The 27,949-nt window shown below is 45.8% G+C and overlaps 1 protein-coding gene and 1 long non-coding RNA gene across 17 annotated transcripts in view; one reads left to right on the top strand and one right to left on the bottom strand.

The window, feature by feature from the left end:
• Nucleotides 1-97: 97 nt before the first annotated feature.
• On the bottom strand, nucleotides 98-26,890 carry LOC130367835 (uncharacterized). Its single transcript, XR_008892199.1, has 3 exons — nucleotides 26,777-26,890; nucleotides 11,096-11,128; nucleotides 98-203 (listed from the first exon to the last, which is right to left on the bottom strand). It is a non-coding gene; the product is annotated as an uncharacterized LOC130367835 (long non-coding RNA).
• LOC130367832 (uncharacterized) overlaps nucleotides 26,535-27,949 on the top strand; it is a 44,197-nt gene continuing 42,782 nt past the window's right edge. For 4 of the 16 annotated variants that reach the window (XR_008892198.1, XM_056570681.1, XM_056570677.1 and 1 more), the window contains exon 1: nucleotides 26,889-27,002. Coding sequence is in view for 3 of the 16 variants with exons in the window: in XM_056570668.1 (XP_056426643.1) it covers nucleotides 27,020-27,128 (109 nt within the window). In the remaining 13 variants the exon portion in view is untranslated. The other 12 variants (XM_056570670.1, XM_056570672.1, XM_056570678.1 and 9 more) reach the window with 10 other exon arrangements.

Here is a 27,949-nt window from a genome sequence, read left to right as displayed (position 1 = left end):
TCCTATACCCATGGAGAGAAAAAATAAATGTAAACAAGCACCAAAGTTACAGTCCTCAAAGCTATAACAATAAAATAATAAATACATGCATAAATAGAGATAGGGGCAGCTCCACAGCACTCCATCCAGCCCCTAATGCACAATACTTGGACCTCACTGGGTTAATGGGATGCGATCCTTCATAGATGAGTCAAGTGGTGGTGCTAGGAAACATCCATAAAAAGTATAAATATCCAACAAGCCACAAAAAACTGTAATCTGCACTCACTGCAAAGAAGCTGACTCGATGTTCCTTAACCCCTTAAGGACCAGGCCCATTATGACCTTAAGGACCACAGCATTTCTTTGCACATCTGACCACTGTCACTTAAGCATTAATAACTATAGGATGCTTTTACTTATGAATTTGATTCCGAGATTGTTTTTCATGACATATTCTACTTTAACATAATGGTAAATTTTCGTCAATACTTGCATAATTTCTTGGTGAAAAATTCCAAATTTTGAAAACTTTATTTTTTTTCTCAATTTGAAGCTCTCTGCTTGTAAGGAAAATAGACATTCCAAATAATTTATATATTGATTCACATATACAATAAGTCTACTTTATGTTTGCATGATAAAGTTGACATGTTTTTACTTTTGGAAGACATCAGAGGGCTTTAAAGTTTAGCAGCAATTTTCCAATTATTCACAAAATTTTCAAAATCCGAATTTTTCAGGGACCAGTTCAATTTGAAATGTATTTGAGGGGCCTTCATATTATAAATACCCCACAAATGACCCCATTATAAAAACTGCACCCCTCGAAGTATTCAAAATGACATTCAGTAAGTGTGTTAACCCTTTAGGTGTTTCAGAGGAATAGCAGCAACATGAAAGAGAAAATTCAAAATCTTAATTTTTTACAATCGCGTGTTCATGTAGACCCATTTAAAAGTAGAAAAAGCCCACAAAAATGTGTAACCCAATTTCTCTAAAGTAAGGAAATACCTAATAAGTGGATATAAAGTGTTCTGCGGGAGCAGTAGAGGTCTCAGAAGGGAAGAAGCGACAATGGGATTTTGGAGAGTGAATTTTGCTGAAATGGTTTTTGGGGGCATGTCACATTTAGGAAGCCCCTATGGTGCTAGAACAGCAAAAAGAAAAAAAAAACAAAAACACATGGCATACTATTTTGGAAACTACACCCCTCAAGGCATGTAATGAGGGGTACAGTGAGCCTTAACACCCCACAGGTGTTTGACAAGTCAGATGTGTAAATGAAATCTTTTTTTCCCACTAGAATACAGTTTTCCCCCAAAGTTACCATTTTTACAAGAGGTAATAGGAGAAAATGCCTCTGAAAACTTGTAACCCCATTTCTTTGGAACAATGGGCTGTGCAAATGAAAAATTAAATTTTTCATTTTCATGGACCACTGTTCAAAAAATCTGTCAGACACCTGTGGGGTGTAAATGCTCACTGTACCCCTTATTACATTCCGTGAGGGGTGTTGTTAGGAATTTCCCTTCTCCGAAGATCAGTCAACACCCAAGTATCCAGTTGTTAAGGTAGTTTATTACGAATACATCGATGTACAAGGATGAGAATCCTTAATTTCCAAGAAAGGTAGAGAGACTCATACCCACAAAGGGATGTCCGTTCTTTTTATCACCTTTTCACAAACATTGCCTGATTGGTTAGAGTCCACTTGTAGCTTAGGAGGTATTTAAACTTTATTGCCAATCACAATGGACACTGTACAAGTTGTGGAATGTCTTAGTTTTAAACAAATTGCGTGTGCACACCATTATACGTGCTGTAATACAATGTAAGCATTCAGATACAATTTAAGCATTAGATACCTAATAAAAGCATTACATACATGGTGTTAGATATATAGTAAAAGCAGGTACACTTCTATTTTCCAATAACAGGTGTAGTTTCCAAAATGGGGCACGTGTGTGTGTGTTTTCACTGTTCTGGCACCATGGGGGCTTTGTAAATGCACATGGCCTTCAATTCCAGCCAAATTCTCTCTCCAAAAGCCCAATAACACTCCTTCTTTTCTGAGCCCTGTAGTGTGCCCGAAGAGCACTTTACATCCACATATGGGGTATTTCCTTACTCAGAAGAAATGGGGTTACAAATTTTGAGGGGCTTTTTCCTAATACCCCTTGTGAAAATGAAAAATTTGGAATAACACCAGCATTTTAGTGAAATTTTTTTTTTCATTTTTACATCCAACTTTAACGAAAATTCATCAAACACCTGTGGGGTGTTAAGACTCACTATACCCCTTGTTACGTTCCATGACGGGTGTAGTTTCCAAAATGGGGTCACACGTGGGTATTTATTTTTTTGCGTTTATGTCAGAACCACTGCAAAATCAGCCAAACAACTCACCTCTTGCTGTATCCATCCGCAGCCACAAAAGACACTGCTGCCGCTAGGGACCCCTACCGACGCCGTCGATGACAGGGACCCCCGACTGCCTCGATGGACAGGCAAGGGACCCCCGACTGCCCCAATCGCCGCCCAGCAGGCTCGGTGATTGATCAGTCGTCCGGACTGATCCAGACTGATCCAGAATCGCCGCAAAACGCTGGTCTGAATCAAACAGTGATCGCCAACATGGGGGGGGGGGGGGGGTCGGACGCCCCTGAGGGGTTTACACAGGAGGCCTGCTGAGAGATTTCAGCAGGCATCCCGTTCCGTTCACCACCCGGTTAACGGTAGTGAACGGAAACGTTCAGGGTGTACAGGTACGTCTTGGGTCCTTAAGTCCCAGGATGCCAGGGCGTACCTATACGCCCTGTGTCAGGGATGGGTTAAAGGAGAACTGTGGTACACATTTTTTATAATCCCCTGTGCCCGGGCTGAAGAAAGTAACAAAACAAACTTTAACTCACCTTCTGGCGTTCCCCCGTTGCGCCGTTATTGGTGTCTTGGTCCTCCGGTGATGGACTTCTTCCGGCTTACTGGGGACGGTGACTCACGGTGGCTCCTTACATGACAGTGCGCTCCGCCTATCACTGGCCAAAGCGGGACATCACTGTGGCTGGCGATACACTGAGCACAATTTGAGTCACCGTCCCCAGGAAGCAGCCGGCTGCACCAGAGGACCAAGACACCGAAAACGGCACAACGGAGGGAACGTTGGAGGGTGAGTTAAAGTTTGTTTTGTTACATTTTGCAGCCCGGGCACAGGGGATTATAAAATATGTGTACTACAGTTCTCCTTTAACGGAATTCATGGAGAGCAGGACTGCAAGATATTGCGTGGGGTGACCTCATGGGGCCGTAAGAAGCGCAAAAGCGCCAGCTATTGCCTCTGAGCACCCCATGCAGTATCTCAATGTCCTGCTCTCCATGAATTCCGTTTAGAAACATTGAGTCAGCTTCTTAGTGGTGAGCGCAATTTACAGTTTTTCTTGTGGCTTTTTTAAAATAATTGAATAATGACAATAATAGTTAAATGGTTCATAATATCATAAATAAATAATCCATAGATCATATAGCTTTGAGGACTGTTACTTTGGTAATAGTACAAACATAACTTCGTATTTGTTCTACATTTTACAAAAACAAAAGACACATATTGACAAAAAATATAATGTAGGCATGGGTCCACCATGTAAATAACAAGCGCAGGGCTTCTGTTCTGATCAGTGGGGACGGGGATCAGATGCTCTGCAGCTCCCGCGGCTCACTGGCTTTCAGCGCTTGCAGGGGGAGGTGACAGCTCATTTCATTTCCCGATGTGGGGAGGATGTGCAGCGCTCACAGGAGAAGCAGAGCAGCGTCTGCTGGTAACATATGATTAGTCCCCCGATGTGGGGACAGAGCGCTGTGGCTGGTAATTCATTCAGGGGAGGCGAAGCAGAGCAGCGCCCACGGGTCATATATGATTAGTTGGGGTGGGAATGAGTGGGAAAAAAAATTCAGTCAAATACCGTGAAGCCGCCATAATTTGGAAAAATACCATGATATCCATTTTTGGTCATACCGCCCAGCACTATATACACTGCTCAAAGCAAGAAAGGGAACACTAAGATAACACATCCTAGATCTGAATGAATGAACTAATCGTATTAAATACTTTCGTCTTTACATAGTTGAATGTGCTGACAACAATATCACTCAAAAATGATCAATGGAAATCACATTTATCAACCCATGGAGGTCTGGATATGGAGTCACACTCAAAATCACAGTGGAAAACCACACTACAGGCTGATCCAACTTTGATGTAATGTCCTTATAGCGCAACTATCACGGTCAGGCACAGTTGGATAGGCATGGATTGGGGATCGCAAAGCCCTGCCACCGCCACGCCTATCCTCTTTCAGCGCTGGGATCGCTGTGTAGTAAGACACAGCGCATCCACAGTGCATGCACCCCTCCTGATGTGCACGCGACACCGCCCTGCATTGACAGAGCGAGTGCTCGCTCCGGCTGCCTATGCGCTCACTGTGCAGGTGCAGTACTAGAACGGAGGGGAGCATGCGCTGCGTCTTACTATACAGTGATGTCAGCGCTGAAAGGAGAGGATAGTCGTGGCGTGCCCGTATGACCTCCCTAAAATGCCTGGGCATGCTCCTGATCAGTGGCGTTGCGACCCGGGTGCGGGGGGTGCGGCCCGCACCGGGTGACACCAACCTAATGGGGTGACACCAAGACGCTCCGCAGCACCCACACCCCCTCCCCAGCTACACTGACACCCCCCTATGTGCCCGACCGGAGTCTATGCTACCTAATGTGCGGAGTCTATGCTACCTAAGGTGCGGAGTCTATGCTACCTAATGTGGGGAGTCTGTGCTACCGAATGTGGGGAAACTGCTACCTAATGTGGGGAATATGTGCTACCTAATGTGGGGAAATTGCTACCTAATGTGGGGTAACTGGTACCTACCTAATGTGGCGAAACTGGTACCAAATGTGGGGAATATGTGGGGAATATATGCTGCCTAATGTGGGGAAAAGATGCTACCTAAAGTGGGGAAACTGCTACCTACCTAATGTGGGGGAACTGCTGCCTACCGAATGCTCCCCCCCCCTGGCAGTAGCACCCTCATCATCCGCCAGCAACTACCCCCCCCCAGCAGCAGCACCTCCATCAGCAGATCCTGATGGTGGATGATGGCGGTGCTCCTGCCAGGAGGATGATCCTGCCGATGGATGATGGGGGTGATACTGCCAGGGGGAATGGCCAGTAGCACCCTCATCATCCTTCAGCAACACCCCCCCCCCAGTAGTAGCACCCCGATCATCCACTAGCAACACCACCAATACCCCCCTCCCGTGGTAATAGCATCAGCTAAAGGATGTTGAGGGGTGTTACTGCGGTTGTGGTATTATATTCAGAGGGTGCACTGTATGGCAACGTTATATTCAGAGGGCGCAGTTTGTGGTAGTATTATATTCAGAGGGCACAGTGGGTGGTAGTATTATATTCAGAGGGCGCAGTTTGTGGTAGTATTATTAGAGATGAGCGAACTTACAGTAAATTCGATTCGTCACGAACTTCTCGGCTCAGCAGTTGATGACTTATCCTGCGTAAATTAGTTCAGCCTTCAGGTGCTCCGATGGGCTGGAAAAGGTGGATACATTCATAGGAAAGATTCTCCTAGGACAATATCCACCTTTTCCAGCCCACGGGAGCACCTGAAAGCTGAACTAATTTATGCAGGAAAAGCCATCAACTGCCGAGCCGAGAAGTTTGTGACGAGTTGAATTTACTGTAGTTTGCTCATCTCTAAGTATTATATTCAGAGGGCGCAGTGGGTGGTATTAATATATTCAGAGTGTACAGTATGTGTTGGTATTATATTCAGAGGGTACAGTATGTGATAGTATTATATTCAGGGGTACAGTATGTGGCAGATTTATATTCAGAGGGTACAGTATGTGATGGTATTATATTCAGAATGTACAGTGTGTGGTATTATTATATTCAGTGGGTACGGTGTATGGAAGGTTTATAATCAAAGAGTATAGTGTATAGTAGTATTATATTTAGAGGATATAGTGTCTGGCAGGTTTATAATAATACTTGTTTTCATATAGAGGATGAGAATGCACTGACATAGTGAGGAGACGTCTGGGCGTCACATTCTACAGACAGAAGTTTTAGCTGGACCCTGTGGTATGTACCATCTGAATTAGATAAGGGAAGACTATAGAGAAGACGTCACCTGTAGTCACTGATATCATTGTGTATTCTCCTCACTATAGAGAAGACGTCACCTGTAGTCACTGATATCATTGTGTATTCTCCTCACTATAGAGAAGACGTCACCTGTAGTCACTGATATCATTGTGTATTCTCCTCACTATAGAGAAGACATCACCTGTAGTCACTGATATCATTGTGTATTCTCCTCACTATAGAGAAGACGTCACCTGTAGTCACTGATATCATTGTACATTCTCCTCACTATGTCCTATCAGAGCTGTAGTCGCTTGTCAGTTCTACAGTTATGGTCAGTGAAACTACAACTCCCAGCATAACCTCACCACTGCTCAAAGGGGTGCTCTACTGGAAAACATTTTTTTTTAATCAACTGGTGCTACAAAGTTAAACAGATTTGTAAATTACTCCTATTTAAAAATCTTAATCCTTCCAGTACTAATTAGCTGCTGTATAAGCGATTCACAGGAAGTTATTTTCTTTTTTAATTTCTTTTCTGTCTTACCACAGTGCTCTGTGCTGACACCTCTGTCCATGTCAAGAACTGTCCATAGTAGGAGCAAATCCCCATAGCAAACCTATCCTGCTCTGGACAGTTTCTGACATGGACAGAGGTGTCAGCAAATAGCACTGTGGTCAGATTGGAAAGAACTACACAACTTCCTGTGGAGCATACACCAGCTTATAAGTACTGTAAGTATTAAGATTTTAAATAGAAGTAATTTAAAAATCTGTTTAACTTTCTGGCACCAGTTAATATAAAAGTAAATGTTTTCCAGTGGAGTACCCCTTTAAGTAATTCTGGGAGCTGTATATTTCAATTGTGAAAACTTCTTTAACACTTTCCTATTCTGTGGCAACTGGTATATCTGATTATTATACTGGAATTTCTCACAATGCGCTACAACAGTGGTGTCTGTCACAACAGGCTAAAAACTTACTGGGGGGAGGGGGGAGGTATGGGGGTGACACCATTTTCTACCGCACCGGGTGACACCAACCCTAGCAACGCCACTGCTCCTGATGAGGAGGCAGATGGTCTCCTGAAGGATGTCCTCCCAGACCTGGACTAAAGCATCCGCCAACTCCCGGACAGTCTGTGGTGCAACATGGCGTTGGTGGATGGAGCGAGACATGATGTCCCAGATGTGCTCAATCGGATTCAGGTCTGTAGAACGGGCGGCCAGTCCATAGCATCAATGCCTTCCTCTTGCAGGAACTGCTGACACACTCCAGCCACATGAGGTCTAGCATTGTCTTGCATTGTGAGGAACCCAGGGCCAACTGCACCAGCATATGGTCTCACAAGGGATCTGAGGATCTCATCTCGGTTCCTAATGGCAGTCAGGCTACCTCTGGCAAGCACATGGAGGGCTGTGCGGCCCCCCCCCCTAAAGAAATGCCAACCCACACCATTACTGACCCAGAGCCAAACTGGTCATGCTGGAGGATGTTCTCCACGGCGTCTCCAGACTCTGCCACATCTGTCACCTGCTCAGTGTGAACCTGCTTTCATCTGTGAAGAGCACAAGGTGCAAGTGGCGAATTTGCCAATCTTGGTGTCCTCTGGCAAATGCCAAATGTCCTGCATGGTGTTGGGCTGTAAGCACAATCCCCACCTGTGGATGTCGGGCCCTCATACCACCCTCATGGAGTCTGTTTCTGACCGTTTGAATGGACACATGCACATTTGTGGCCTGTTGGAGGTCATTTTGAAGGGCTCTGGCAGTGCTCCTCCTTGCACAAAGGCGGAGGTAGCGGTCCTACTGCTGGGTTGTTGCCCTCCTCCATGTCTCCTGATGTACTGGCCTGTCTCCTGGTAGCGCCTCTATGCTCTGGACACTACACTGACAGACACAGCAAACCTTCTTGCCACAGCTCGCATTGATGTGCCATCCTGGATAAGCTGCAGTACCTGAGCCACTTGTGTGGGTTGTAGACTCCGTCTCATGCTACCACTAGAGTGAAAGCACCGCCAGCATTCAAAAGTGACCAAAATATCAGCCAGGAAGCATAGGAACTGAGAAGGGGTCTGTTGTCACCACCTGCAGAGCCACTCCTTTATTGGGGGTGTCTTGCTAATTGCAATAATTTCCACCTGTTGTCTGTACCATTTGCACAACAGCATGTGAAATTGATTGTCAATCAGTGTTGCTTCCTGATTGGACAGTGTGATTTCAGAGAAGTGTCATTGACTTGGAGTTACATTGTGTTGTTTAAGTGTTTCCATAATTTTTTCGAGCCATGTAGATAGATATCATTCAAGATTTCCCATAATACCGACCATATTCTATTCACTATAGAATAACATTACAATAAGAGTCACCAAAAAGGCTGTGTAGGACCATGAACAGTCCATTAGTTATATCATGTATTATGGACTCAAGCATGAACTGATTCACAGAAATGTTGTCTTTAGTCCATAAAGCCTTAACCCAGATTAATGGTCTATTCACATGTACAGTATTCTGTTCAGATTTTATGCGCAGAATTTTATGCTGCAGATTTCAATGTAAACTGAATGACCGAACACAGCATGAAATCCTGCGCATCAAATCTGAGCAGAATACTGTACGTGTGAATAGACCCTAAAGGGATTATCACCATTCCTGAGATAAGGCATGTGGTGCACTAACATATAGTCATTGGGATTTAGGGATATTTGGTGCAAAAATGTCGCATGCGTGACTTTTGTGTGACTTTTAGTGGTGCGCCGGGCTGCACAATTTCTCACAATCCAGCTGTTTTACACAAGATGTTTTTTACTTAGCTGTAGGCAGGGATTTACTAACTGCGTTTTTTGATAAAAGTCGCAAGCGACCTAAAAAGTCGCCAATCTACACCAAAAAAAGGTTGGCTTACAAAAAGTCCCGTAAAGTCCCGCCCGCATCTATCACTGGCTGCCCGCATATACCACCTGCTGTTGTAAGACTACAACTCCTAGCATGCCCTTACAGAGAGGACATGCTGGGAGTTGTAGTCTTGCAGTAGCTAGCTGGCGGGTGTTAAATGCGGCCGGGCAGCGGGTGGTATTTGCGGGCGGTGATTGGTATATGGGAGGCGCATGGTGGTGGCATACTGCGGGCATTGGGTGTATGCGGGGGCAGCGGGTGATAGATGCGGGCGGTGGGGAGCGGAGCCAGACAGGAACCATGAATATAATACTATGGCATTGTCATTTCATATTCCTCACCCGGAGCTGTGATTGGCCGAGGTGTCTCGGCCAATCACAGCTTCAGGAGGGAAATATGAAACTACAGTGCCGTAGTTTCATATTCCTGTGAGCCGGCCTGGGAGCGGAGCCCTTGTCACCTGCACCACATGACTACAAATCCCAGCATGCCCTTACAGTAAGGACATGCTGAGAGTTGTAGTTGCAGTGTGGTGTGTGCAGGTGACAAGGGCTCTGCTCCCCGGCCGGCTCACAGGAATATGAAACTACGGCACTGTAGTTTCATATTTCCCTCCTGAAGCTGTGATTGGCCTGAGACCCCTCGGCCAATCACAGCTCCGGGTGAGGAATATGAAATGACAATGCCGTAGTATTATATTCATGGTTCTACACTCACGGCCTGCACACCACCCAACTACAACTCCCAGCATGTCCATGCTGTAAGGGCATGCTGGGAGTTATAGTCATGTGGCGCAGGCGGGTGGGAGATGTGCGAGTGGGTGACAAGCTTTCCTGTCACCCGCTCGCACATCTCCCACGGGCTGTACCTTACAACTACAACTTCCAGCATGCCTTTACAATGAGTACATGCTGGAAGTTGTAGTCATGCGGTGCAGGCGGTAGGAAATAAGTGGGCTTCCCTGGTTGTTGCTAAACTATAACTCCCATGATGGGAGTTGTAGTTTAGGAACAGGGTGTCTCGAGCTATTGCTAAACTGGAGGCTCGCTGTTGATAAATTACAACTCCCATCATGGGGGTTGTAGGTTAGCAACTGCTGGAGGCACCATAAATCTATTAACATATTTTGCGTGTTTTTTTCTTCTCATTTCAGATCCATGACCAAGGTTTTTTCTTTTACTTTAATAAAATGGTTAACGGGGGCTTATGGGGGAGTGCTTTTTGGAGAGAAAAAAAATCTTTAAACGTGTTTTTTTTTTTTTTTAGTTTTCTTAACAGGCTTGGTAGTGGAAGCCGTCTAATAGACGGAGTCCATGACTAAACCAGGCTTAGCGGTAATCACAAAAACAATTAGCACTAACCCCCAATTATTACCCCGATACCCACCGCCACAGGGGTGCCGGGAAGAGCATATACAAACAGGCCTGAAGTGTCAAAAATGGTGCTCCTGGGCCTAGGTGGTAACAGGCTGGCGTTATTTAGGCTGGGGAGGGCCAGTAACGATGGTCCTAGCCCAGCCTGGTAACGTCAGGCTGTTGCTGCTTGGTTGGTATTGTGCTGAGAATGAAAATACAGGGAACCCTATACGTTTTTTAATTTTTTTATTATTTATGCAAAAAATGTGTGTTATCCCCTTATTTTCACTCTCAGCCAGATACCAAACAAGCAGCAACAGCCTGACTTTACCAGGGTGGGCGAGGAGCATTGTTAATGTCCCTCCCCAAGTTAAATAATGCCAGCCTGTTACCACCTAGGCTCAGGAGCGCCATTTTTGACACTCTGGGCCTGTTGGTGCCAGATCTTCCCGAAACCCCTATGGCATTGGGTACCAGGGTCTTCCCGCCACCCCTGTGGCGTTGGGTACCAAGCTGTTTTTGTGGCTAACGCTAAGCCCGGCTTAGTAATGGACTCCGCCTATTAGACGGCTTCCACTACTAATCCGGTTAAGAAAACTAATTTTAAAAAAAACACCACACGTTTAAAAAAATTATGTATTCCAAAAAAACTCTCCCCCACAAGCCCTCGTTAACCAATTTATTAATATTAAACAAAAAAAAATGCTGGTCACCGTTGTCCGAAGTAGTCCTTTTAATACTCAGAACTGAAATGAGAAGAAAAAAAAAACATACAAAAAATGGGTTAGTACATTTAGGGGGAAAAAGCGATAAAAAAAATGAAATAAATACATATATGTCACACATTTTTGTCACAAATGCGGCTTTAGAGTAGAAAAGTCATAGAGGAGAAGAGCTGGTGTTACAAAGTGATGTTCTGAAGTCCTTTCTTGGTTTTTGCTTATGTATGCTAAAAAGTGTTTTTGCTTATGTATGCCAGATGTATCAACCTGTGATAGTACAATAAATGTGTCACATGTAAGAAACACTTAAACCATGGAAAACGGTGTACATAAGTCGTGTACATAAGCACAGCTTGTTGAATTTACCCAGTGTGCCTAGTAGAGATGTTTTTATAGATTTTTGATAATGATAACTTAGGTAAATGATGCCCCTTGCTCCCACAGCATTCACTGCTTATAAACCGAAGACTATATTTCCCATGAGTCTTCAGTGTTCCTGTACCTCTCCCCCCTCCCCCATTCCAACTGCCTCCATTCTAAACTGCCATCTTATTCTGTTACATTTACTATAGTTCTCATCTGTAAATCCACGTAACCTCTCTACATCACACCTTCTTTTCAACTGTGTCAACCATAGAAGACAGTGGGGACAGTAGGGTCAGACAGAGCACATCTGCTGCGTATTTGACACTGTGGATGCGCTACTGCCTGTTCCTAGAGTGTGTCTCCAGCTGTTTTCCCCATGTCCTGCTCAAAGCAGCAATCAGCCGCTACATGCATACACAGAGGGAGTAGGGAGTCGCGCACGGATGTCCAGTGTTCTTCAGACATCTCGGCCTAGCTCAGGGAGCAGGGAGAGCGGCCGCGATGTCTGAAGAGCTGAGCATCCGCACGTGCAACTTGCAGCTCCCTCTGTGTCTGCTCGTAGTGGCAGATTGCTGCTTTGAGCAGGACAGAGGGGGAAAACAGCTGGAGGCACACTCCAGGAACAGGCAGTAGCGCATGTACTGCGACAAATACGCAGCAGATGTGCTACATAGGACCCTACACTAAGGCTAAGTTCCCACACAGGTTTTTTTATGGCGGATCAATTTTTTTATTTTTGGAAAACTGTCACTGCATTTTTTTTAAACAAAAGCCAGAAGAGGATCAAGTAGGAATAAGACATATAAGTCCTTTCTTTATATTCACCATTACTTTTATATACACTTCTGGTGGTAGTATTCCAAAAAATACCAGAAAAAAAAATGTCTATGCACACATGCCATTTTCTCCGGCATTTTTTTCCACACTTATATACATCTGTGGGAGAAAAAAAACACAGTTGATGTTGCAAAAAAAAAAAAAAAAAAAAAGTGCCAAATACTTTTTTCACAAAAACACTGTGGGGGTTTAACAAAAAGAATGTTCCTGACAGGTTTATGCATATGATGTGGCAGAGTTTGTGTAGTTTTTGAAGCACTCCCTGTCCATTTGTGTTGACTAATTCAGCTCTGCTACATTAACCTTCTATACTTGCGCCAGTGAGGGACATTCCTTTTGGTTCTTGATTATATTACAGTTACCTAAAGAAATGTCACTAAAATGTGCTTGTATATGATGCAGATGTAGCAGAGCTGAATTTGTAAACACAGATAGAGAAAGGCTCTTAAAAAATAATGTGTGTTTGCAAATTTATGTCTGATACATCAGTCTCAAATGCATGTATCCTTGAGGAAGATTCCTTTTAGCACTTGTTGGTAACATTTTACAAGTACAAAAAGGAATGTCACTTTAGACAGATGTAGCAGAGCTGAACTAGCAAACAAATGTGTTACTTTTTAAGTGCCATTCTTCATCTGGGCTTACTAAATCAGCTCTGCTGCATCTTTGTCATATATGTGAGCCTGGAATATACGTTTATAATGTATTTGAGCAAATACAATGTGTTGATGTAGCAGAGCTGAATGTGCAAACACAAATCCTTTTCTCTCATACAGTCAGCTCTGGTACAAATTAAAGCTCCTCACACACTGAAAAAGTTGCACAAAGTTGTTCATGTTGTGTACATGTATTGGTAGAGCTGCGGACACATATGAACACATGACATATATATATATATATATATATATATATATATATATATATATATATATATATACACAAACATACTTAGGAACAAACTAATGTGTGTGCTTTATCACAATGATTCAATCTAAGTGATGATGCATAGTGTACTGCACAATGCACTCACAGTTGCCATGTGACATTTTTTTTTTTTTTTTTTTTTTTACCAGGGTCACTTTTTGACAGTGTGAGGGTCTGTTTTGTAGTAAGTGGGGTTTGTTGGGGAGGTGATTGTGGTAGGTATGGTTTATGTATGATTTAGTTATAGAAAGAGATCCTTGATACACATTTGCTTCTTAACCTCTTGGGGATGCAGGGCATACCTGTACGCCCTCGTCCCGTTTACCGGGTTTAAACCGTTCTCACCAGCAGAGAATGGGTTATAGGGGTACTCCGGTGCTTACACATCTTATCCCCTATCCAAAGGGGATAAGATGCCTGATCGCGGGAGTCCCGCAGCTGGGGACGCCCGCGATCATGCACGCGGCACCCCGTTTGTAATCAGTCCAAGGAGCGTGTTTGCTCCAGCACTGATTACAGGCGATCGCAGGGCCGGTGGCGTCTGACGTCACGCCCCCGCCCCCGTGTGACGTCACACTCCGCCCCTCAATGCAAGCCTACGGGAGGGGGCGTGACAGCTATCACGCCCCCTCCCGTAGGCTTGTATTGAGGGGCGGAGCATGATGCATGGTGCATGATCCCGGGCGTCCCCAGCTGCGGGACTCCCGCGATCAGGCATCTTGTCCCCTATCCTTTGGATAGGGGATAAGATGTGTAAGCACCGGATTACCCTTTTAAACCTGGGGGGTCCCGGTTGCTACGGGCAGCCAGGACCCACGGCTAATGCCGGGCACGGGCGATCAGACAGAAGCCTGGCATTAACCCTTTAGACGCCGCGATCAAAGTTGATCGCAGCGTCTAAACGAGAGTAAAAGAATCCCAGCAGCTCAGCGGAGCTGACAAAGTCGCGTTGTCCCGACCAGCTTACCAGACGACGGGACGGTCCTCCCCTGCCTCTCCGTTGTCTGATCGGCGATCTACTGCTCCATGCCTTCACAGCAAGCAGGAGCAGCAGATCGCTGGTTACACTGATCAGTGCTTTGCAATGGCAAAACACTGATCAGTGTATGCAATCAGAAGATTGCATGTTGGGGCTAAAATAAATAAATAAATAAAAGTTTATTAACCCCTTCCCTATTAAAAGTTTAAATCACCCCCCTTTGCCCATTTTTTAAATAAAATAATGTAATAAAGAATAAAAATAATCACGTGGTACCGTCGCGTGCATAAATGTCCAAACTATTAAAATATTAGGTTAGATAAACCACACGGTCGATTGCGTACACGTAAAAAAATATTTGCATAATAAAATAAAAAAAATTGTGCATTTTTGGTCACTTCATATACCATAAAATATAAATAAAAACTGATCAAAAAGTCCCATCAAAACAAAAATAGCACCTAGAAAAACTACAGATGACAGCGAAAAAAAATTAGCCTTCATGCATCCCTGTACATGGAAAAATAAAAAAGTAATAGGGGTCATAAGATGCCAATTTGAAAACATACTAATATTGGTCCATGTAGTTTATAACTTTTTTAAATATTTAAATAAAATTAAACCTATATAAATTGGGTATCCTTGTAACCGTACGGATCTACAGAATAAAGATAAGGTGTAATTTTTAACAAATATTGCACTGCGTAGAAACAGGAGCCCCCAAAATTTACAAAATGGCATTTTTTTGGGTTTGTTTTTTTTTCATCACACAAATAATTTTATTTTGTTTTGCTGCAGGTAATATTATAAAATAAGTGATGTCATTGCAAGGTACAATTGGTGACACAAAAAACAAGTCCTTATATGGGTCTGTAGGTGCAAAATTGAAAGCGTTATGATTTTTAGAAAGGAGGGAGAGAAAAAAGCAAAAATGTAAAAACAAAAAATTGCTGTGTCCTTAAGGTGAAAATAGGCTGAGTCCCTAAGGGGTTAAGGATTCAAGGCATACTTGTATGTCCTGGTCCAGTTTAACGGGTTTCCCAGCGCAAAACGGGATAAACCTGGTGGGTCCCGGTTGCTACAGGCAGCCAGAACCCACGACTAATGCCGGCATGGCCGATCCCCAGCATTAACCCTTTAGACTCCACAATCAAAGTTTATCGTGGTGTCTTAAGCTAAAGTAAAAGAGTCCCGGCAGCTCAGCCGAGCTTATTGGGACTATTGCATCAAATAGCGATGTCCCAATCAGCTTATTGGACGACTGGAAGGTCCTGACCTGCCCCTCCGTTCGCCGATCTACTGCTCCATGCCTGTGCAGCAGGCTAGAGCAGCAGATCGCAGGTTAGACTGATCAGGGCTTTGCAATGGCATAGCATTGATCAATGTATGCAATCAGTAGATTGCATGGTATAGCTCCCCATTGGGGCAAAAAAAAAAAAAAGTGTCAATTTTATTTTTTTAATAAAAGATCATTAACCCCTTCCCTATTAAAAGTTTAAAACACCCCCCTTTTTGCATTTTTTAAATAAAATAATGTAATAAAAATAAAAATAATCATACGTGTACTGCCGCGAGCGTAAATGTCCGAACTATTAAAATATAAGGTTATCTAAACCGCACGATTGATGGCTAAAGTCCAAAATTGGGGATTTCTGGTCACTTCACATACCATAAAAAATATTAATAAAAAGCAATCAATATGGTACTGATAAAAACTACAGAGGATGGCACAAAAAAACAGCCCTCCTACCGCCCCATACACGGAAAAATTAAAAAGTTATAGGGGTCAGAAGATGCCAATTTTAAACATACTAATTTTGGTGCATGTAGTTTATAATTTTTTTAAAGTATTAAAATAAAATAAAACCTATATGAATTGGGTATCCTTATAACCGTATGGACCTACAGAAAAAAGATAAGGTGTCATTTTTACCGAAAAGGGCACTGAGTAGAATCAGAAGCCCCCAAAAGTTACAAAATGGCTTTTTTTATTAATTTTTTTTTTTTATTTCAGACCACAATTTTTTTCCCCTTTTGTTTTGCCGCAGGTTATATTATAAAATAAGTGATGTCATTACAAAGTACAATTGGTGATGCAAAAAACAAGCCCTTAAATGGGTCTGTAGGTGCAAAATTGAAAGCGTTATGATTTTTAGAAGGGAAGGAGGAAAAAACGAAAATGCAAAAATGACCCCTTAAGGACCAAGCCCATTTTAACCTTAAAGGGGTACTCCGCCCCTGGCATCTTATCCCCTATCCAAAGGATAGGGGATAAGATGTTAGATCGCCGCGGTCCCGCTGCTGGGGACCCCGGGGATCGCCGCTGCGGCACCCCGCCATCATTACTGTACAGAGCGAGTTCGCTCTGTGCATAATGACGGGCGATACAGGGGCCGGAGCAGCGTGATGTCATGGCTCCGCCCCTCATGACATAACGGCCCATCCCCTTAATGCAAGTCTATGGCAGGGGGCGTGGCGACCGCCACGCCCCCTCCCATAGACTTGTATTGACGGGGGCGGGCAGTGACCTCATGAGGGGCGGAGCCGTGACGTAACGATGCTCAGGCCGATGTATTGCCCATCATTACGTGCAGAGCGATCTCGCTCTGCGCAGTAATGATAGCGGGGTGCTGCAGCAGCGATCCCCGGGGTCCCCAGCAGCGGGACCCCGGTGATCTGACATCTTATCCCCTATCCTTTGGATAGGGGATAAGATGTCTAGGGGCAGAGTACCAGGCATTAAGGACCAGGCATATTTTATTTTAGCGTTTTCCTCCTTGCCTTCTAAAATCCATAACTCTTTTATATTTCCATCTACAGACCCATATAAGGGCTTGTTTTTTGCGTGACCAATTGTACTTTGTAATGAAACCTCTCATTTTACCATAACATGTATGGCGAACCCCCCAAATTTTGCACATTTTGGAGGGTTTTGTTTTCACACTGTACACTTTACGTTAAAAATGACATGTGTTCTTTATTCTGTGGGTCAATATGATTAAAATGATACCCATGGCTAGTTACTTTTATATTTTTGTACCGCTTAAAAAAAATCTAAAACTTTTTGTACAAAATCAGTAATCTAAAATCGCCCTATTTTGACCATCTATAACTTTTTCATTTTTCCGTATATAGGGCGGTATGAGGGCTCATTTTTTGCGCCGTCATCTGTACTTTTTATCGATACCACATTTGCATATATAAAACTTTTAGATCATTTTTATAAATTTTTTTAATAAAATGTGGCAAAAAGCAGCATTTTTGGACTTTTATTTTTTACGTTTACGCCATTCACCGTACAGGATCATCAACATTATATTTTGATAGTTCGGACATTTATGCACGCAGCGATACCAAATATGTTTATAAAAAAAAATTACGCTTTTTAGGGGTAAAATGGGAAAAACTGACAATTTTAATTTTTATTGGGGAGGGGATTTTTCACTTTTCTTTAACTTTTTCTTTTTACATTTTTCAACTTTTATTTTACACTTTCTATGTCCCCATAGGGGACTATCTATAGCAATCATTTGATTGTTAATACTGTTCAGTGCTATGCATAGGACATAGCACCGATCAGTATTATCGGTGATCTTCTGCTCGATTTCAGACCAGAGCAGAAGACCCCGGGAGACGGCCGGAGCCAGATGAGGGGACCTCTGGCAGCCATGCTGGATGATCGGATCGGCGCGGCAGCGCTTCGGGTGATCCGATCATCCATTTAACCCCTTAAGGACCAAGGACGTACCGGTACGTCCTTGGTCCTGCTCTTCTGATATAACGCGGGGTTACACAGTAACCCCGCGTCATATCATGGCAGGCTTGGCGTCATAGTGAAGCCGGGACCCGCCTCTAATAGCGCGCAGCGCCGATCGCGGCGCCGCGCGCTATTAACCCTTTAGCCGCGCGCTCAAAGCTGAGCTAAAAGTGAAAGTGAAAGTTCCCGGCTAGCTCAGTCGGGCTGTTCGGGATAGCCGCGGCTAATCGCGGCATCCCGAACAGCTGACAGGACAGCGGGAGGGCCCCTACCTGCCTCCTCGCTGTCCGATCGCCGAATGACTGCTCAGTGCCTGAGATCCAGGCATGAGCAGTCATGCGGCAGAATCGTTGATCACTGGTTTCTTATGAGAAACCAGTGATCAACATAGAAGATCAGTGTGTGCAGTGTTATAGGTCCCTATGGGACCTATAACACTGCAAAAAAAAAGTGAAAAAAAAAAGTGAATAAAGATCATTTAACTCCTCCCCTATTAAAAGTTTGAATCACCCCCCCTTTTCCAATAAAAAAAAAACACAGTGTAAATAAAAATAAAAATAAACATATGTGGTATCACCGCGTGCGGAAATGTCCGAATTATAAAAGTATATCATTAATTAAACCGCTCGGTCAATGGCGTGCGCGCAAAAAAATTCCAAAGTCCAAAATAGTGCATTTTTGGTCACTTTTTATATCATTTAAAAATGAATAAAAAGTGATCAATAAGTCCTATCAATGCAAAAATGGTACCGTTAAAAACTTCAGATCATGGCGCAAAAAATGAGCCCTCATACCGCCCCATACACGGAAAAATAAAAAAGTTATAGGGGTCAGAAGATGACAATTTTAAACGTATAAATTTTCCTGCATGTAGTTATGATTTTTTCCAGAAGTCCGACAAAATCAAACCTATATAAGTAGGATATCATTTTAATCGTATGGACCTACAAAATACATATCAGGTGTCATTTTTACCGAAAAATGTACTACGTAGAAACGGAAGCCCCCAAAAGTTACAAAACAGCGTTTTTTTTTCAATTTTGTCGCACAATGATTTTTTTTCCAGCTTCACCATAGATTTGTGGGCAAAATGACTGATGTCATTACAAAGTAGAATTGGTGGCGCAAAAAATAAGCCATCATATGGATTTTTAGGTGTAAATTTGAAAGAGTTATGATTTTTTAAAGGCAAGGAGCAAAAAACGAAAATGCAAAAACGGAAAAACCTCCGATCCTTAATGGGTTAAAGTACTGCCCTGCCGCAGATGCCGTGATCTATATTGATCACGGCATCTGAGGGGTTACATAGTTACATAGTTAGTACGGTCGAAAAAAGACATATGTCCATCAATGGGTTAATGGCGGACATCAGTGTAGTCACGGATGTCGGCCATTACGGGCGGGTCCCCGGCTGCTGCTAGCAGCCGGAACCTGCCGTTTATGACGCAAGCATCGGAACAGTCATACACAGGACGTAAATGTATGTCCTGGTGTGCGAAGTATCGCCAAACCAGGACGTACATTTACGTCCGTGGTAGTTAAGGGGTTAAAGGGGAATGCCGCTGCTCAGCGTTTAGAAAAAAACTGTTCCGAACGCTGGAGCCAGTGCCGGGAGCTTGTGGTGTCATAGCCCAGCCCCCTCAATGCAAGTCTATGGGAGGGGGCGAGACAGCCATCACACCCCCTCCCATAGTCTTGCATTGAAGGGCGGGGTGTGACGTCATGAGGGGGCGGGGCTATGATGTCACGAGCTGCCTGCTCCAGCGTTCCGAACAGTTTGTTCCAAATACTGAGCAGCGGAGTACCCCTTAACCCCCTTAAGGACTGAGCTCTTTTTCACCTTAAGGACTCAGCCCTTTTTTGCAATTCTGCCCACTGTCACTTTATGCATTAATAACTCTGGGATGCTTTTACCGATTATTCTGATTCCGAGATAGTTTTTTCGTGACATATTCTACTTTATGATAGTGGTAAATTTTCATTGTTACTTATTAGATATACCCCATAAATGACTCCATTATAAAAACTGCACCCCAAAAGTATTCTAAATGACATTCAGAAAGTGTGTTAACCCTTTAGGTGTTTCACAGGAATAGCAGCAAGGTAAAGCAGCAATGTTCCCTGCTCTTGGAGATGATGTCGGACCAGTTTCCTACTGAAAGGTCTAAGGTGGCTTTCGTAGTCAGCCTTTTGTCTGGAAAAGCTCTGTCATGGGCCACACCGCTCTGGGACCGCAATGACCCCGTCACTGCCTCTATACACTCCTTCTTCTCGGAAATTCGAAGTGTCTTTGAGGAACCTGCCCGAGCCTCTTCTGCTGAGACTGCCCTGTTGAACCTGGTCCAGGGTAATTCTTCCGTTGGCGAGTACGCCGTACAATTCCGTACTCTTGCTTCAGAATTATCCTGGAATAATGAGGCCCTCTGCGCGACCTTTAAAAAAGGCCTATCCAGCAACATTAAAGATGTTCTGGCCGCACGAGAAATCCCTGCTAACCTACATCTTGCCACTCGCATTGACATGCGTTTTTCCGAAAGGCGTCAGGAGCTCCGCCAGGATATGGACTTTGTTCGCACAAGGCGTTTTTTCTCCCCGGCTCCTCTCTCCTCTGGTCCCCTGCAATCCGTTCCTGTGCCTCCCGCCGTGGAGGCTATGCAGGTCGACCGGTCTCGCCTGACACCTCAAGAGAGGACACGACGCCGCATGGAGAATCTCTGCCTGTACTGTGCCAGTACCGAACACTTCCTGAAGGATTGTCCTATCCGTCCTCCCCGCCTGGAAAGACGTACGCTGACTCCGCACAAAGGTGAGACAGTCCTTGATGTCAACTCTGCTTCTCCACGTCTTACTGTGCCTGTGCGGATATCTGCCTCTGCCTTCTCCTTCTCTACTATGGCCTTCTTGGATTCCGGATCTGCAGGAAATTTTATTTTGGCCTCTCTCGTCAACAGGTTCAACATCCCAGTGACCAGTCTCGCCAGACCCCTCTACATCAATTGTGTAAACAATGAAAGATTGGACTGTACCATACGTCTCCGCACGGAGCCCCTTCTAATGTGCATCGGACCTCATCACGAGAAGATTGAATTTTTGGTCCTCCCCAATTGCACTTCCGAAATCCTCCTTGGACTACCCTGGCTTCAACTCCATTCCCCAACCCTGGATTGGTCCACTGGGGAGATCAAGAGTTGGGGGCCCTCTTGTTTCAAGGACTGCCTAAAACCGGTTCCCAGTACCCCTTGCCGTGACTCTGTGGTTCCCCCTGTAACCGGTCTCCCTAAGGCCTATATGGACTTTGCGGATGTTTTTTGCAAAAAACAAGCTGAGACTCTACCTCCTCACAGGCCTTATGATTGTCCTATTGACCTCCTCCCGGGCACTACTCCACCCCGGGGCAGAATCTATCCTCTGTCCGCCCCAGAGACTCTTGCTATGTCGGAGTACATCCAGGAAAATTTAAAAAAAGGCTTTATCCGTAAATCCTCCTCTCCTGCCGGAGCCGGATTTTTCTTTGTGTCCAAAAAAGATGGCTCTCTACGTCCTTGCATTGACTACCGCGGTCTTAATAAAATCACGGTAAAGAACCGCTACCCCCTACCCCTCATCTCTGAACTCTTTGATCGCCTCCAAGGTGCCCACATCTTTACCAAACTGGACTTAAGAGGTGCTTATAATCTCATCCGCATCAGAGAGGGGGATGAATGGAAAACGGCATTTAACACTAGAGATGGACACTTTGAGTATCTGGTCATGCCCTTTGGCCTGTGCAACGCCCCTGCCGTCTTCCAAGACTTTGTTAATGAAATTTTTCGTGATCTCTTACACTCCTGTGTTGTTGTATATCTGGACGATATCCTGATTTTTTCTGCCAATCTAGAAGAACACCGCCAGCATGTCCGTATGGTTCTTCAGAGACTTCGTGACAATCAACTTTATGCCAAGATAGAGAAATGTCTGTTTGAATGCCAATCTCTTCCTTTCCTAGGATACTTGGTCTCTGGCCAAGGACTACAAATGGATCCAGACAAACTCTCTGCCGTCTTAGATTGGCCACGCCCCTCCGGACTCCGTGCTATCCAACGTTTTTTGGGGTTCGCCAATTATTACAGGCAATTTATTCCACATTTTTCTACCGTTGTGGCCCCTATCGTGGCTTTAACCAAAAAAAATGCCAATCCCAAGTCTTGGCCTCCTCAAGCGGAAGACGCCTTTAAACGACTCAAGTCTGCCTTTTCTTCGGCTCCCGTGCTCTCCAGACCTGACCCATCTAAACCCTTCCTATTGGAGGTTGATGCCTCCTCTGTAGGAGCTGGAGCGGTCCTTCTACAAAAAAATTCTTCCGGGCATGCTGTTACTTGTGGTTTTTTTTCTAGGACCTTCTCTCCGGCGGAGAGGAACTACTCCATCGGGGATCGAGAGCTTCTAGCCATTAAATTAGCACTTGAGGAATGGAGGCATCTGCTGGAGGGATCAAGATTTCCAGTTATTATTTACACCGATCACAAGAACCTCTCCTATCTCCAGTCTGCCCAACGGCTGAATCCTCGCCAGGCCAGGTGGTCTCTGTTCTTTGCCCGATTTAATTTTGAAATTCACTTTCGGCCTGCCGATAAGAACATTAGGGCCGATGCTCTCTCTCGTTCCTCGGATGCCTCGGAAGTTGAACTCTCTCCGCAACACATCATTCCTCCTGACTGCCTGATTTCCACTTCTCCAGCCTCCATCAGGCAAACTCCTCCAGGGAAGACCTTCGTCACTCCACGCCAACGCCTCGGAATCCTCAAATGGGGTCACTCCTCCCATCTCGCAGGCCATGCGGGCATCAAGAAATCTGTGCAACTCATCTCTCGCTTCTATTGGTGGCCGACTCTGGAGACGGATGTCGTGGACTTTGTGCGAGCCTGCACTGTCTGTGCCCGGGATAAGACTCCTCGCCAGAAGCCCGCTGGTTTTCTTCATCCTCTGCCTGTCCCCGAACAGCCTTGGTCTCTGATTGGTATGGATTTTATTACAGACCTACCCCCATCCCGTGGCAACACTGTTGTTTGGGTGGTCGTTGATCGATTCTCCAAGATGGCACATTTCATCCCTCTTCCTGGTCTTCCTTCAGCGCCTCAGTTGGCTAAACAATTTTTTGTACACATTTTTCGTCTTCACGGGTTGCCCACACAGATAGTCTCGGATAGAGGCGTCCAATTCGTGTCTAAATTCTGGAGGACTCTCTGTAAACAACTCAAGATTAAATTAAACTTTTCTTCTGCATATCATCCTCAATCCAATGGACAAGTAGAAAGAATTAACCAGGTCTTGGGTGATTATTTACGACATTTTGTTTCCTCCCGCCAGGATGATTGGGCAGATCTTCTACCATGGGCCGAATTCTCGTATAACTTTAGAGTCTCTGAATCTTCCTCCAAATCCCCATTTTTCGTGGTGTACGGCCGTCACCCTCTTCCCCCCCTCCCTACTCCCTTGCCCTCTGGTTTGCCCGCTGTAGATGAAGTGACTCGTGATCTTTCCACCATATGGAAAGAGACCCAAGATTCTCTTTTACAGGCTTCATCTCGCATGAAAAAGTTTGCCGATAAGAAAAGAAGAGCTCCCCCCATTTTTGCTCCCGGAGACAAGGTATGGCTCTCCGCTAAATATGTCCGCTTTCGTGTCCCCAGTTACAAACTGGGTCCACGCTATCTTGGTCCTTTCAAAGTCTTGTGCCAAATTAATCCTGTCTCTTACAAACTTCTTCTTCCTCCTTCTCTCCGTATTCCTAATGCCTTTCATGTCTCTCTTCTTAAACCACTCATCATCAACCGTTTCTCTCCCAAATTAGTTTCTCCCACTCCTGTCTCCGGTTCTTCTGACGTCTTCTCAGTGAAAGAGATACTGGCATCCAAGACGGTCAGAGGAAAAAGGTTCTTTTTGGTGGATTGGGAGGGCTGTGGACCTGAAGAGAGATCCTGGGAACCTGAGGACAACATTCTAGACAAAAGTCTGCTCCTCAGGTTCTCAGGCTCTAAGAAGAGGGGGAGACCCAAGGGGGGGGTACTGTTACGCCGAGCGCTCCGGGTCCCCGCTCCTCCCCGGAGCGCTCGCTTGTCTCTTGCTACCGCAGCGCTCCGGGCAGCTCCACTGACCCGGTGCGCTGCGATATCGTCTCCAGCCGGGATGCAATTCGCGATGCGGGTAGCGCCCGCTCGCGATGCGCATCCCGGCTCCCGTACCTGACTCGCTCTCCGTCTGTCCTGTCCCGGCGCGCGCGGCCCCACTCCCTAGGGCGCGCGCACGCCGGGTCTCTGCGATTTAAAGGGCCACTGCGCCGCTGATTGGCGCAGTGGTTCCAATTAGTGTGTTTCACCTGTGCACTCCCTATTTATACCTCACTTCCCCTTCACTCCCTCGCCAGATCTTGTTGCCATTGTGCCAGTGAAAGCGTTTCCTTGTGTGTTCCTAGCCTGTGTTCCAGACCTCCTGCCGTTGCCCCCGACTACGATCCTTGCTGCCTGCCCCGACCTTCTGCTACGTCCGACCTTGCTTCTGTCTACTCCCTTGTACCGCGCCTATCTTCAGCAGTCAGAGAGGTTGAGCCGTTGCTAGTGGATACGACCTGGTCACTACCGCCGCAGCAAGACCATCCCGCTTTGCGGCGGGCTCTGGTGAAAACCAGTAGTGACTTAGAACCGATCCACTAGCACGGTCCACGCCAATCCCTCTCTGGCACAGAGGATCCACTACCTGCCAGCCGGCATCGTGACATGCACATAGTGCTCTCTCACTTCTGAGCCTTGTTGTGCGCCCACAGAGCACTTTAAGCCCACATATGGGGTATTTCCGTATTCAGGAGAAATTGCGTTGCAAATTTTGGGGGTCTTTTTTTCTCCTTTTACCGCTTGTGAAAATTAAAAGTATGGGGCAACACCAGCATGTTAGTGTAAAAAAATTTTTTTTACACTAACATGCTGGTGTAGACCCCAAAATTACCTTTTCATAAGGGGTAAAAGGAGAAAAAGGCCCCCAAACTTTGTAACACAATTTCTCCTGAGTACGGAAATACCCCATATGTAGCCCAAACTGTTTCCTTGAAATACGACAGGGCTCCGAAGCGAGAGAGCACCATGCACATTTGAGGTCTAAATTGGGGATTTCAATCCGCCACAAAAAATACCCTACGGCAGTGTTTCCCAGGGTGTCTCCAGCTGTTGCAAAACTCCCAGCATGCCTTGACAGACAGTGGCTGTCCGGCAATACTGTGAGTTGTAGTTTTTCAACAGCTGGAGGCTCCGTTTTGGAAACAGTGCTGTACAAGACTTTTTTTATTTTTTATTTGGGGGGGGGGGGGGGGGCTGTGTAGGGGTATGTAGTGTTTTACTTTTTATTTTGTGTAGTGTAGTGTTTTTAGGATACATACACATGGGCGGAGGTTTACAGTGAGTTTCTCGCTGGGAGTTTGAGCTGCATTTGCCGCATCTCAAACTTGCAGCAGAACTCGCTGTAAGCCCACCCGTGTGAATGTACCCTGTACATTCACATGGGGGGGGGGGGGAGGGGGGCAAAATACCCTTTGGTAGTCTGTGCATGCTGGGAGTTGTAGTTAAGCAACAGCTTGATGCACTTTTTTATAAAAAAAAATGTGCCTCCAGCTGTTGTATAACTACAACCCCCAGCATGCACAGACTACCAAAGGGCATGCTGGAAGTTGTAGTTGGAACCCCAATCCAGCTGTTGCAAAACTACAACTCCCAGCATGCCCTTTGGCTTTGCATGCCAACAGCAGGAAGTGAACAGGCCTTACCTCCTGCTGTATCCTGCCCGGGACCGCCACCGCTTCTGCAGCCGGTCCTGCTGCTTCGGTCACCGCCACCGATCCTGAGGGGACCCCCTCCAGACCAGGGCAAGGTAGGAGACCCCCGTCGGCTCCGATCGCCGTCCCCAGCAGGTCCGAGATTGATCGGTTGTTCTGACCGATCAATCACGTGATCGTGAGGCGGCACCCATGCCACCTCACTCCTGCTGAGTAAGGGTTAATGGGGCTGTCTCGGACAGCCCAATTCTCCCCTTTTTTTCCGGGTCACCAGAGACCCGATTGACCTGGAATAACCGCAAATCGCACTGAATTGACGCGCGATTTGTGGCGATCGCCGATATGGGGGACCTCAGGACCCCCCTGGGCGATATGCCGGGATGCCTGCTGAACGATATCAGCAGGCATCCCAGTCCGGTCCCTGCCCGGTGAGAATGCAGGGCGTACCCATATGCCCTGAGTCCTTAAGGACTCGGAAATGGGGGCGTATGGATACGTCGTGCTTCATTAAGAGGTTAAGGTGAAAACAGGCTGAGTCCCTAAGGGGTTAATATTCTCAGCATATATTGGCCCAGATTTATCAAACTGTGTGAGAGAAAAAGTGGAGAGCTTTTTCCACAGCGACCAATCACAGCTCAGCTACCAAGCTGAGGTAAAGTGAAACCTGAGCTGTGATTGGTTGCTGTGGGAAAATCACTATCTTTTTCTCTCACAGTGTGATCTGTGGGCCAAATGTCTCACCAGTCAGGTAGCCCCCAGTGTAAAAGCACATAAACCAAGTTTTACACACAACTCCCATAGACTTCACCACTCTTTTCCTCAGGTCTCCCCTTGTATAGTGAGCCCTCCCCCTCCTCACTCCCACAGTCAGCACCATGGACATCATTTCCCCCCTCTAACATGGCAGCAGCCAGAAGCTTGGACTTGTGTGTTTTCCCTGCACTCAGTTGGCTTCTCTCCCTTACATTCCCTCCTCCACTCTAGACAGCTGCAGCAGCCCCGGACTCTTACCCCAGTACATGATCTCACTCCCCGCAGTAGGTGACAGCTTCTCCCGCCCTCTGCTCAGGGCAGTGTGTCATGCTGACATCTTCATGACGCATGCGTAGCTCCGTTGGTGAGACGCCATCCTCACTGTGCACAAGTCACATGATGTAATGAGATCACAGGGGGTGGGGCTTACCAAGACATACCCAGAGCACTGTGACTACAGTGAGAAGTCTGTGGCACAATAGAGGTGAAAACTAATGGTACATGGGGTCCGGAGGTGGTCCTGTGAAGGGTGCCTGCTATACAGAGCTGTGCTGTGTCAATATGCAGCTGAGCAAGGAGAAGGCAGAGCTGGGATCAGTGGAGATGCAAGGTTTATTGCAAGGGTCTGGGAGGTGGGGTGGAGCAGAGAACAAACTGTCACATGATCTGTGACATTTCGTCTTCTCAGCTCAGCAGTTCCAGGAGACGAAACATCACTGAGGGCTAAGACAGTTGTCCTGGTCCCTTCACATCACAGTTAAACGGTGACATTGGGGCAAAACATTAATATACCTCCAATTAGTAAGTTGCTGATCTTCGCCCCCCCCTTAAAGGAAAACTGTCACACTTTTGCTCCCGCACTATCCACAGGTACTGATGGATAGTGTGGGAGACACTGATTCCTATGATCCCTACCTACCTATATCCGCCGGGCCGTTCACCCGCAATCTTAATTTTATTGTATGTGGAAATCTGGCTGTAACTGGCACGGGCGGGGCTTCTGTAGCTTAACTTGCACTGACGTCAGCACCGCTTATGAATATTCATCCCCCCTCCCTCCAGGTAGGAGCGGCGAACAGAGGGAGGGAATATTCATAAGCGGGCGGCGCTGACGTCAGTGCAAGTTAAGCTACAGAAACCCCACCCGTGCCAGTTAAAGCCAGATTTCCACATATAATAAAACTAAGATTGCGGTCGAACGGCCGGGGGGATCCGGCCAAGGTAGGGCTCATAGGAATCAGCGTCCCTCGCACTATCCATCAGTACCTGTGGTTAGTGCAGGAGCAAACATGTGACAGTTTTCCTTTAATTAAATGTAGTGTTTCAAACATGGATAAGGCTGGGTTCACATCACGACACCCCCCCCTCCTCAGCACTCCAGGCGGCACTTCCTGTGTTTGGACTTTGGTCCAAAGTCTGTGTATGAGTTGG

The sequence above is a fragment of the Hyla sarda genome, chromosome 4 (genome assembly GCF_029499605.1).
Source record: "Hyla sarda isolate aHylSar1 chromosome 4, aHylSar1.hap1, whole genome shotgun sequence".
NCBI classification, from domain to species: domain Eukaryota; kingdom Metazoa; phylum Chordata; class Amphibia; order Anura; family Hylidae; genus Hyla; species Hyla sarda.
This window is presented reverse-complemented; position numbering and strand designations above follow the sequence as displayed.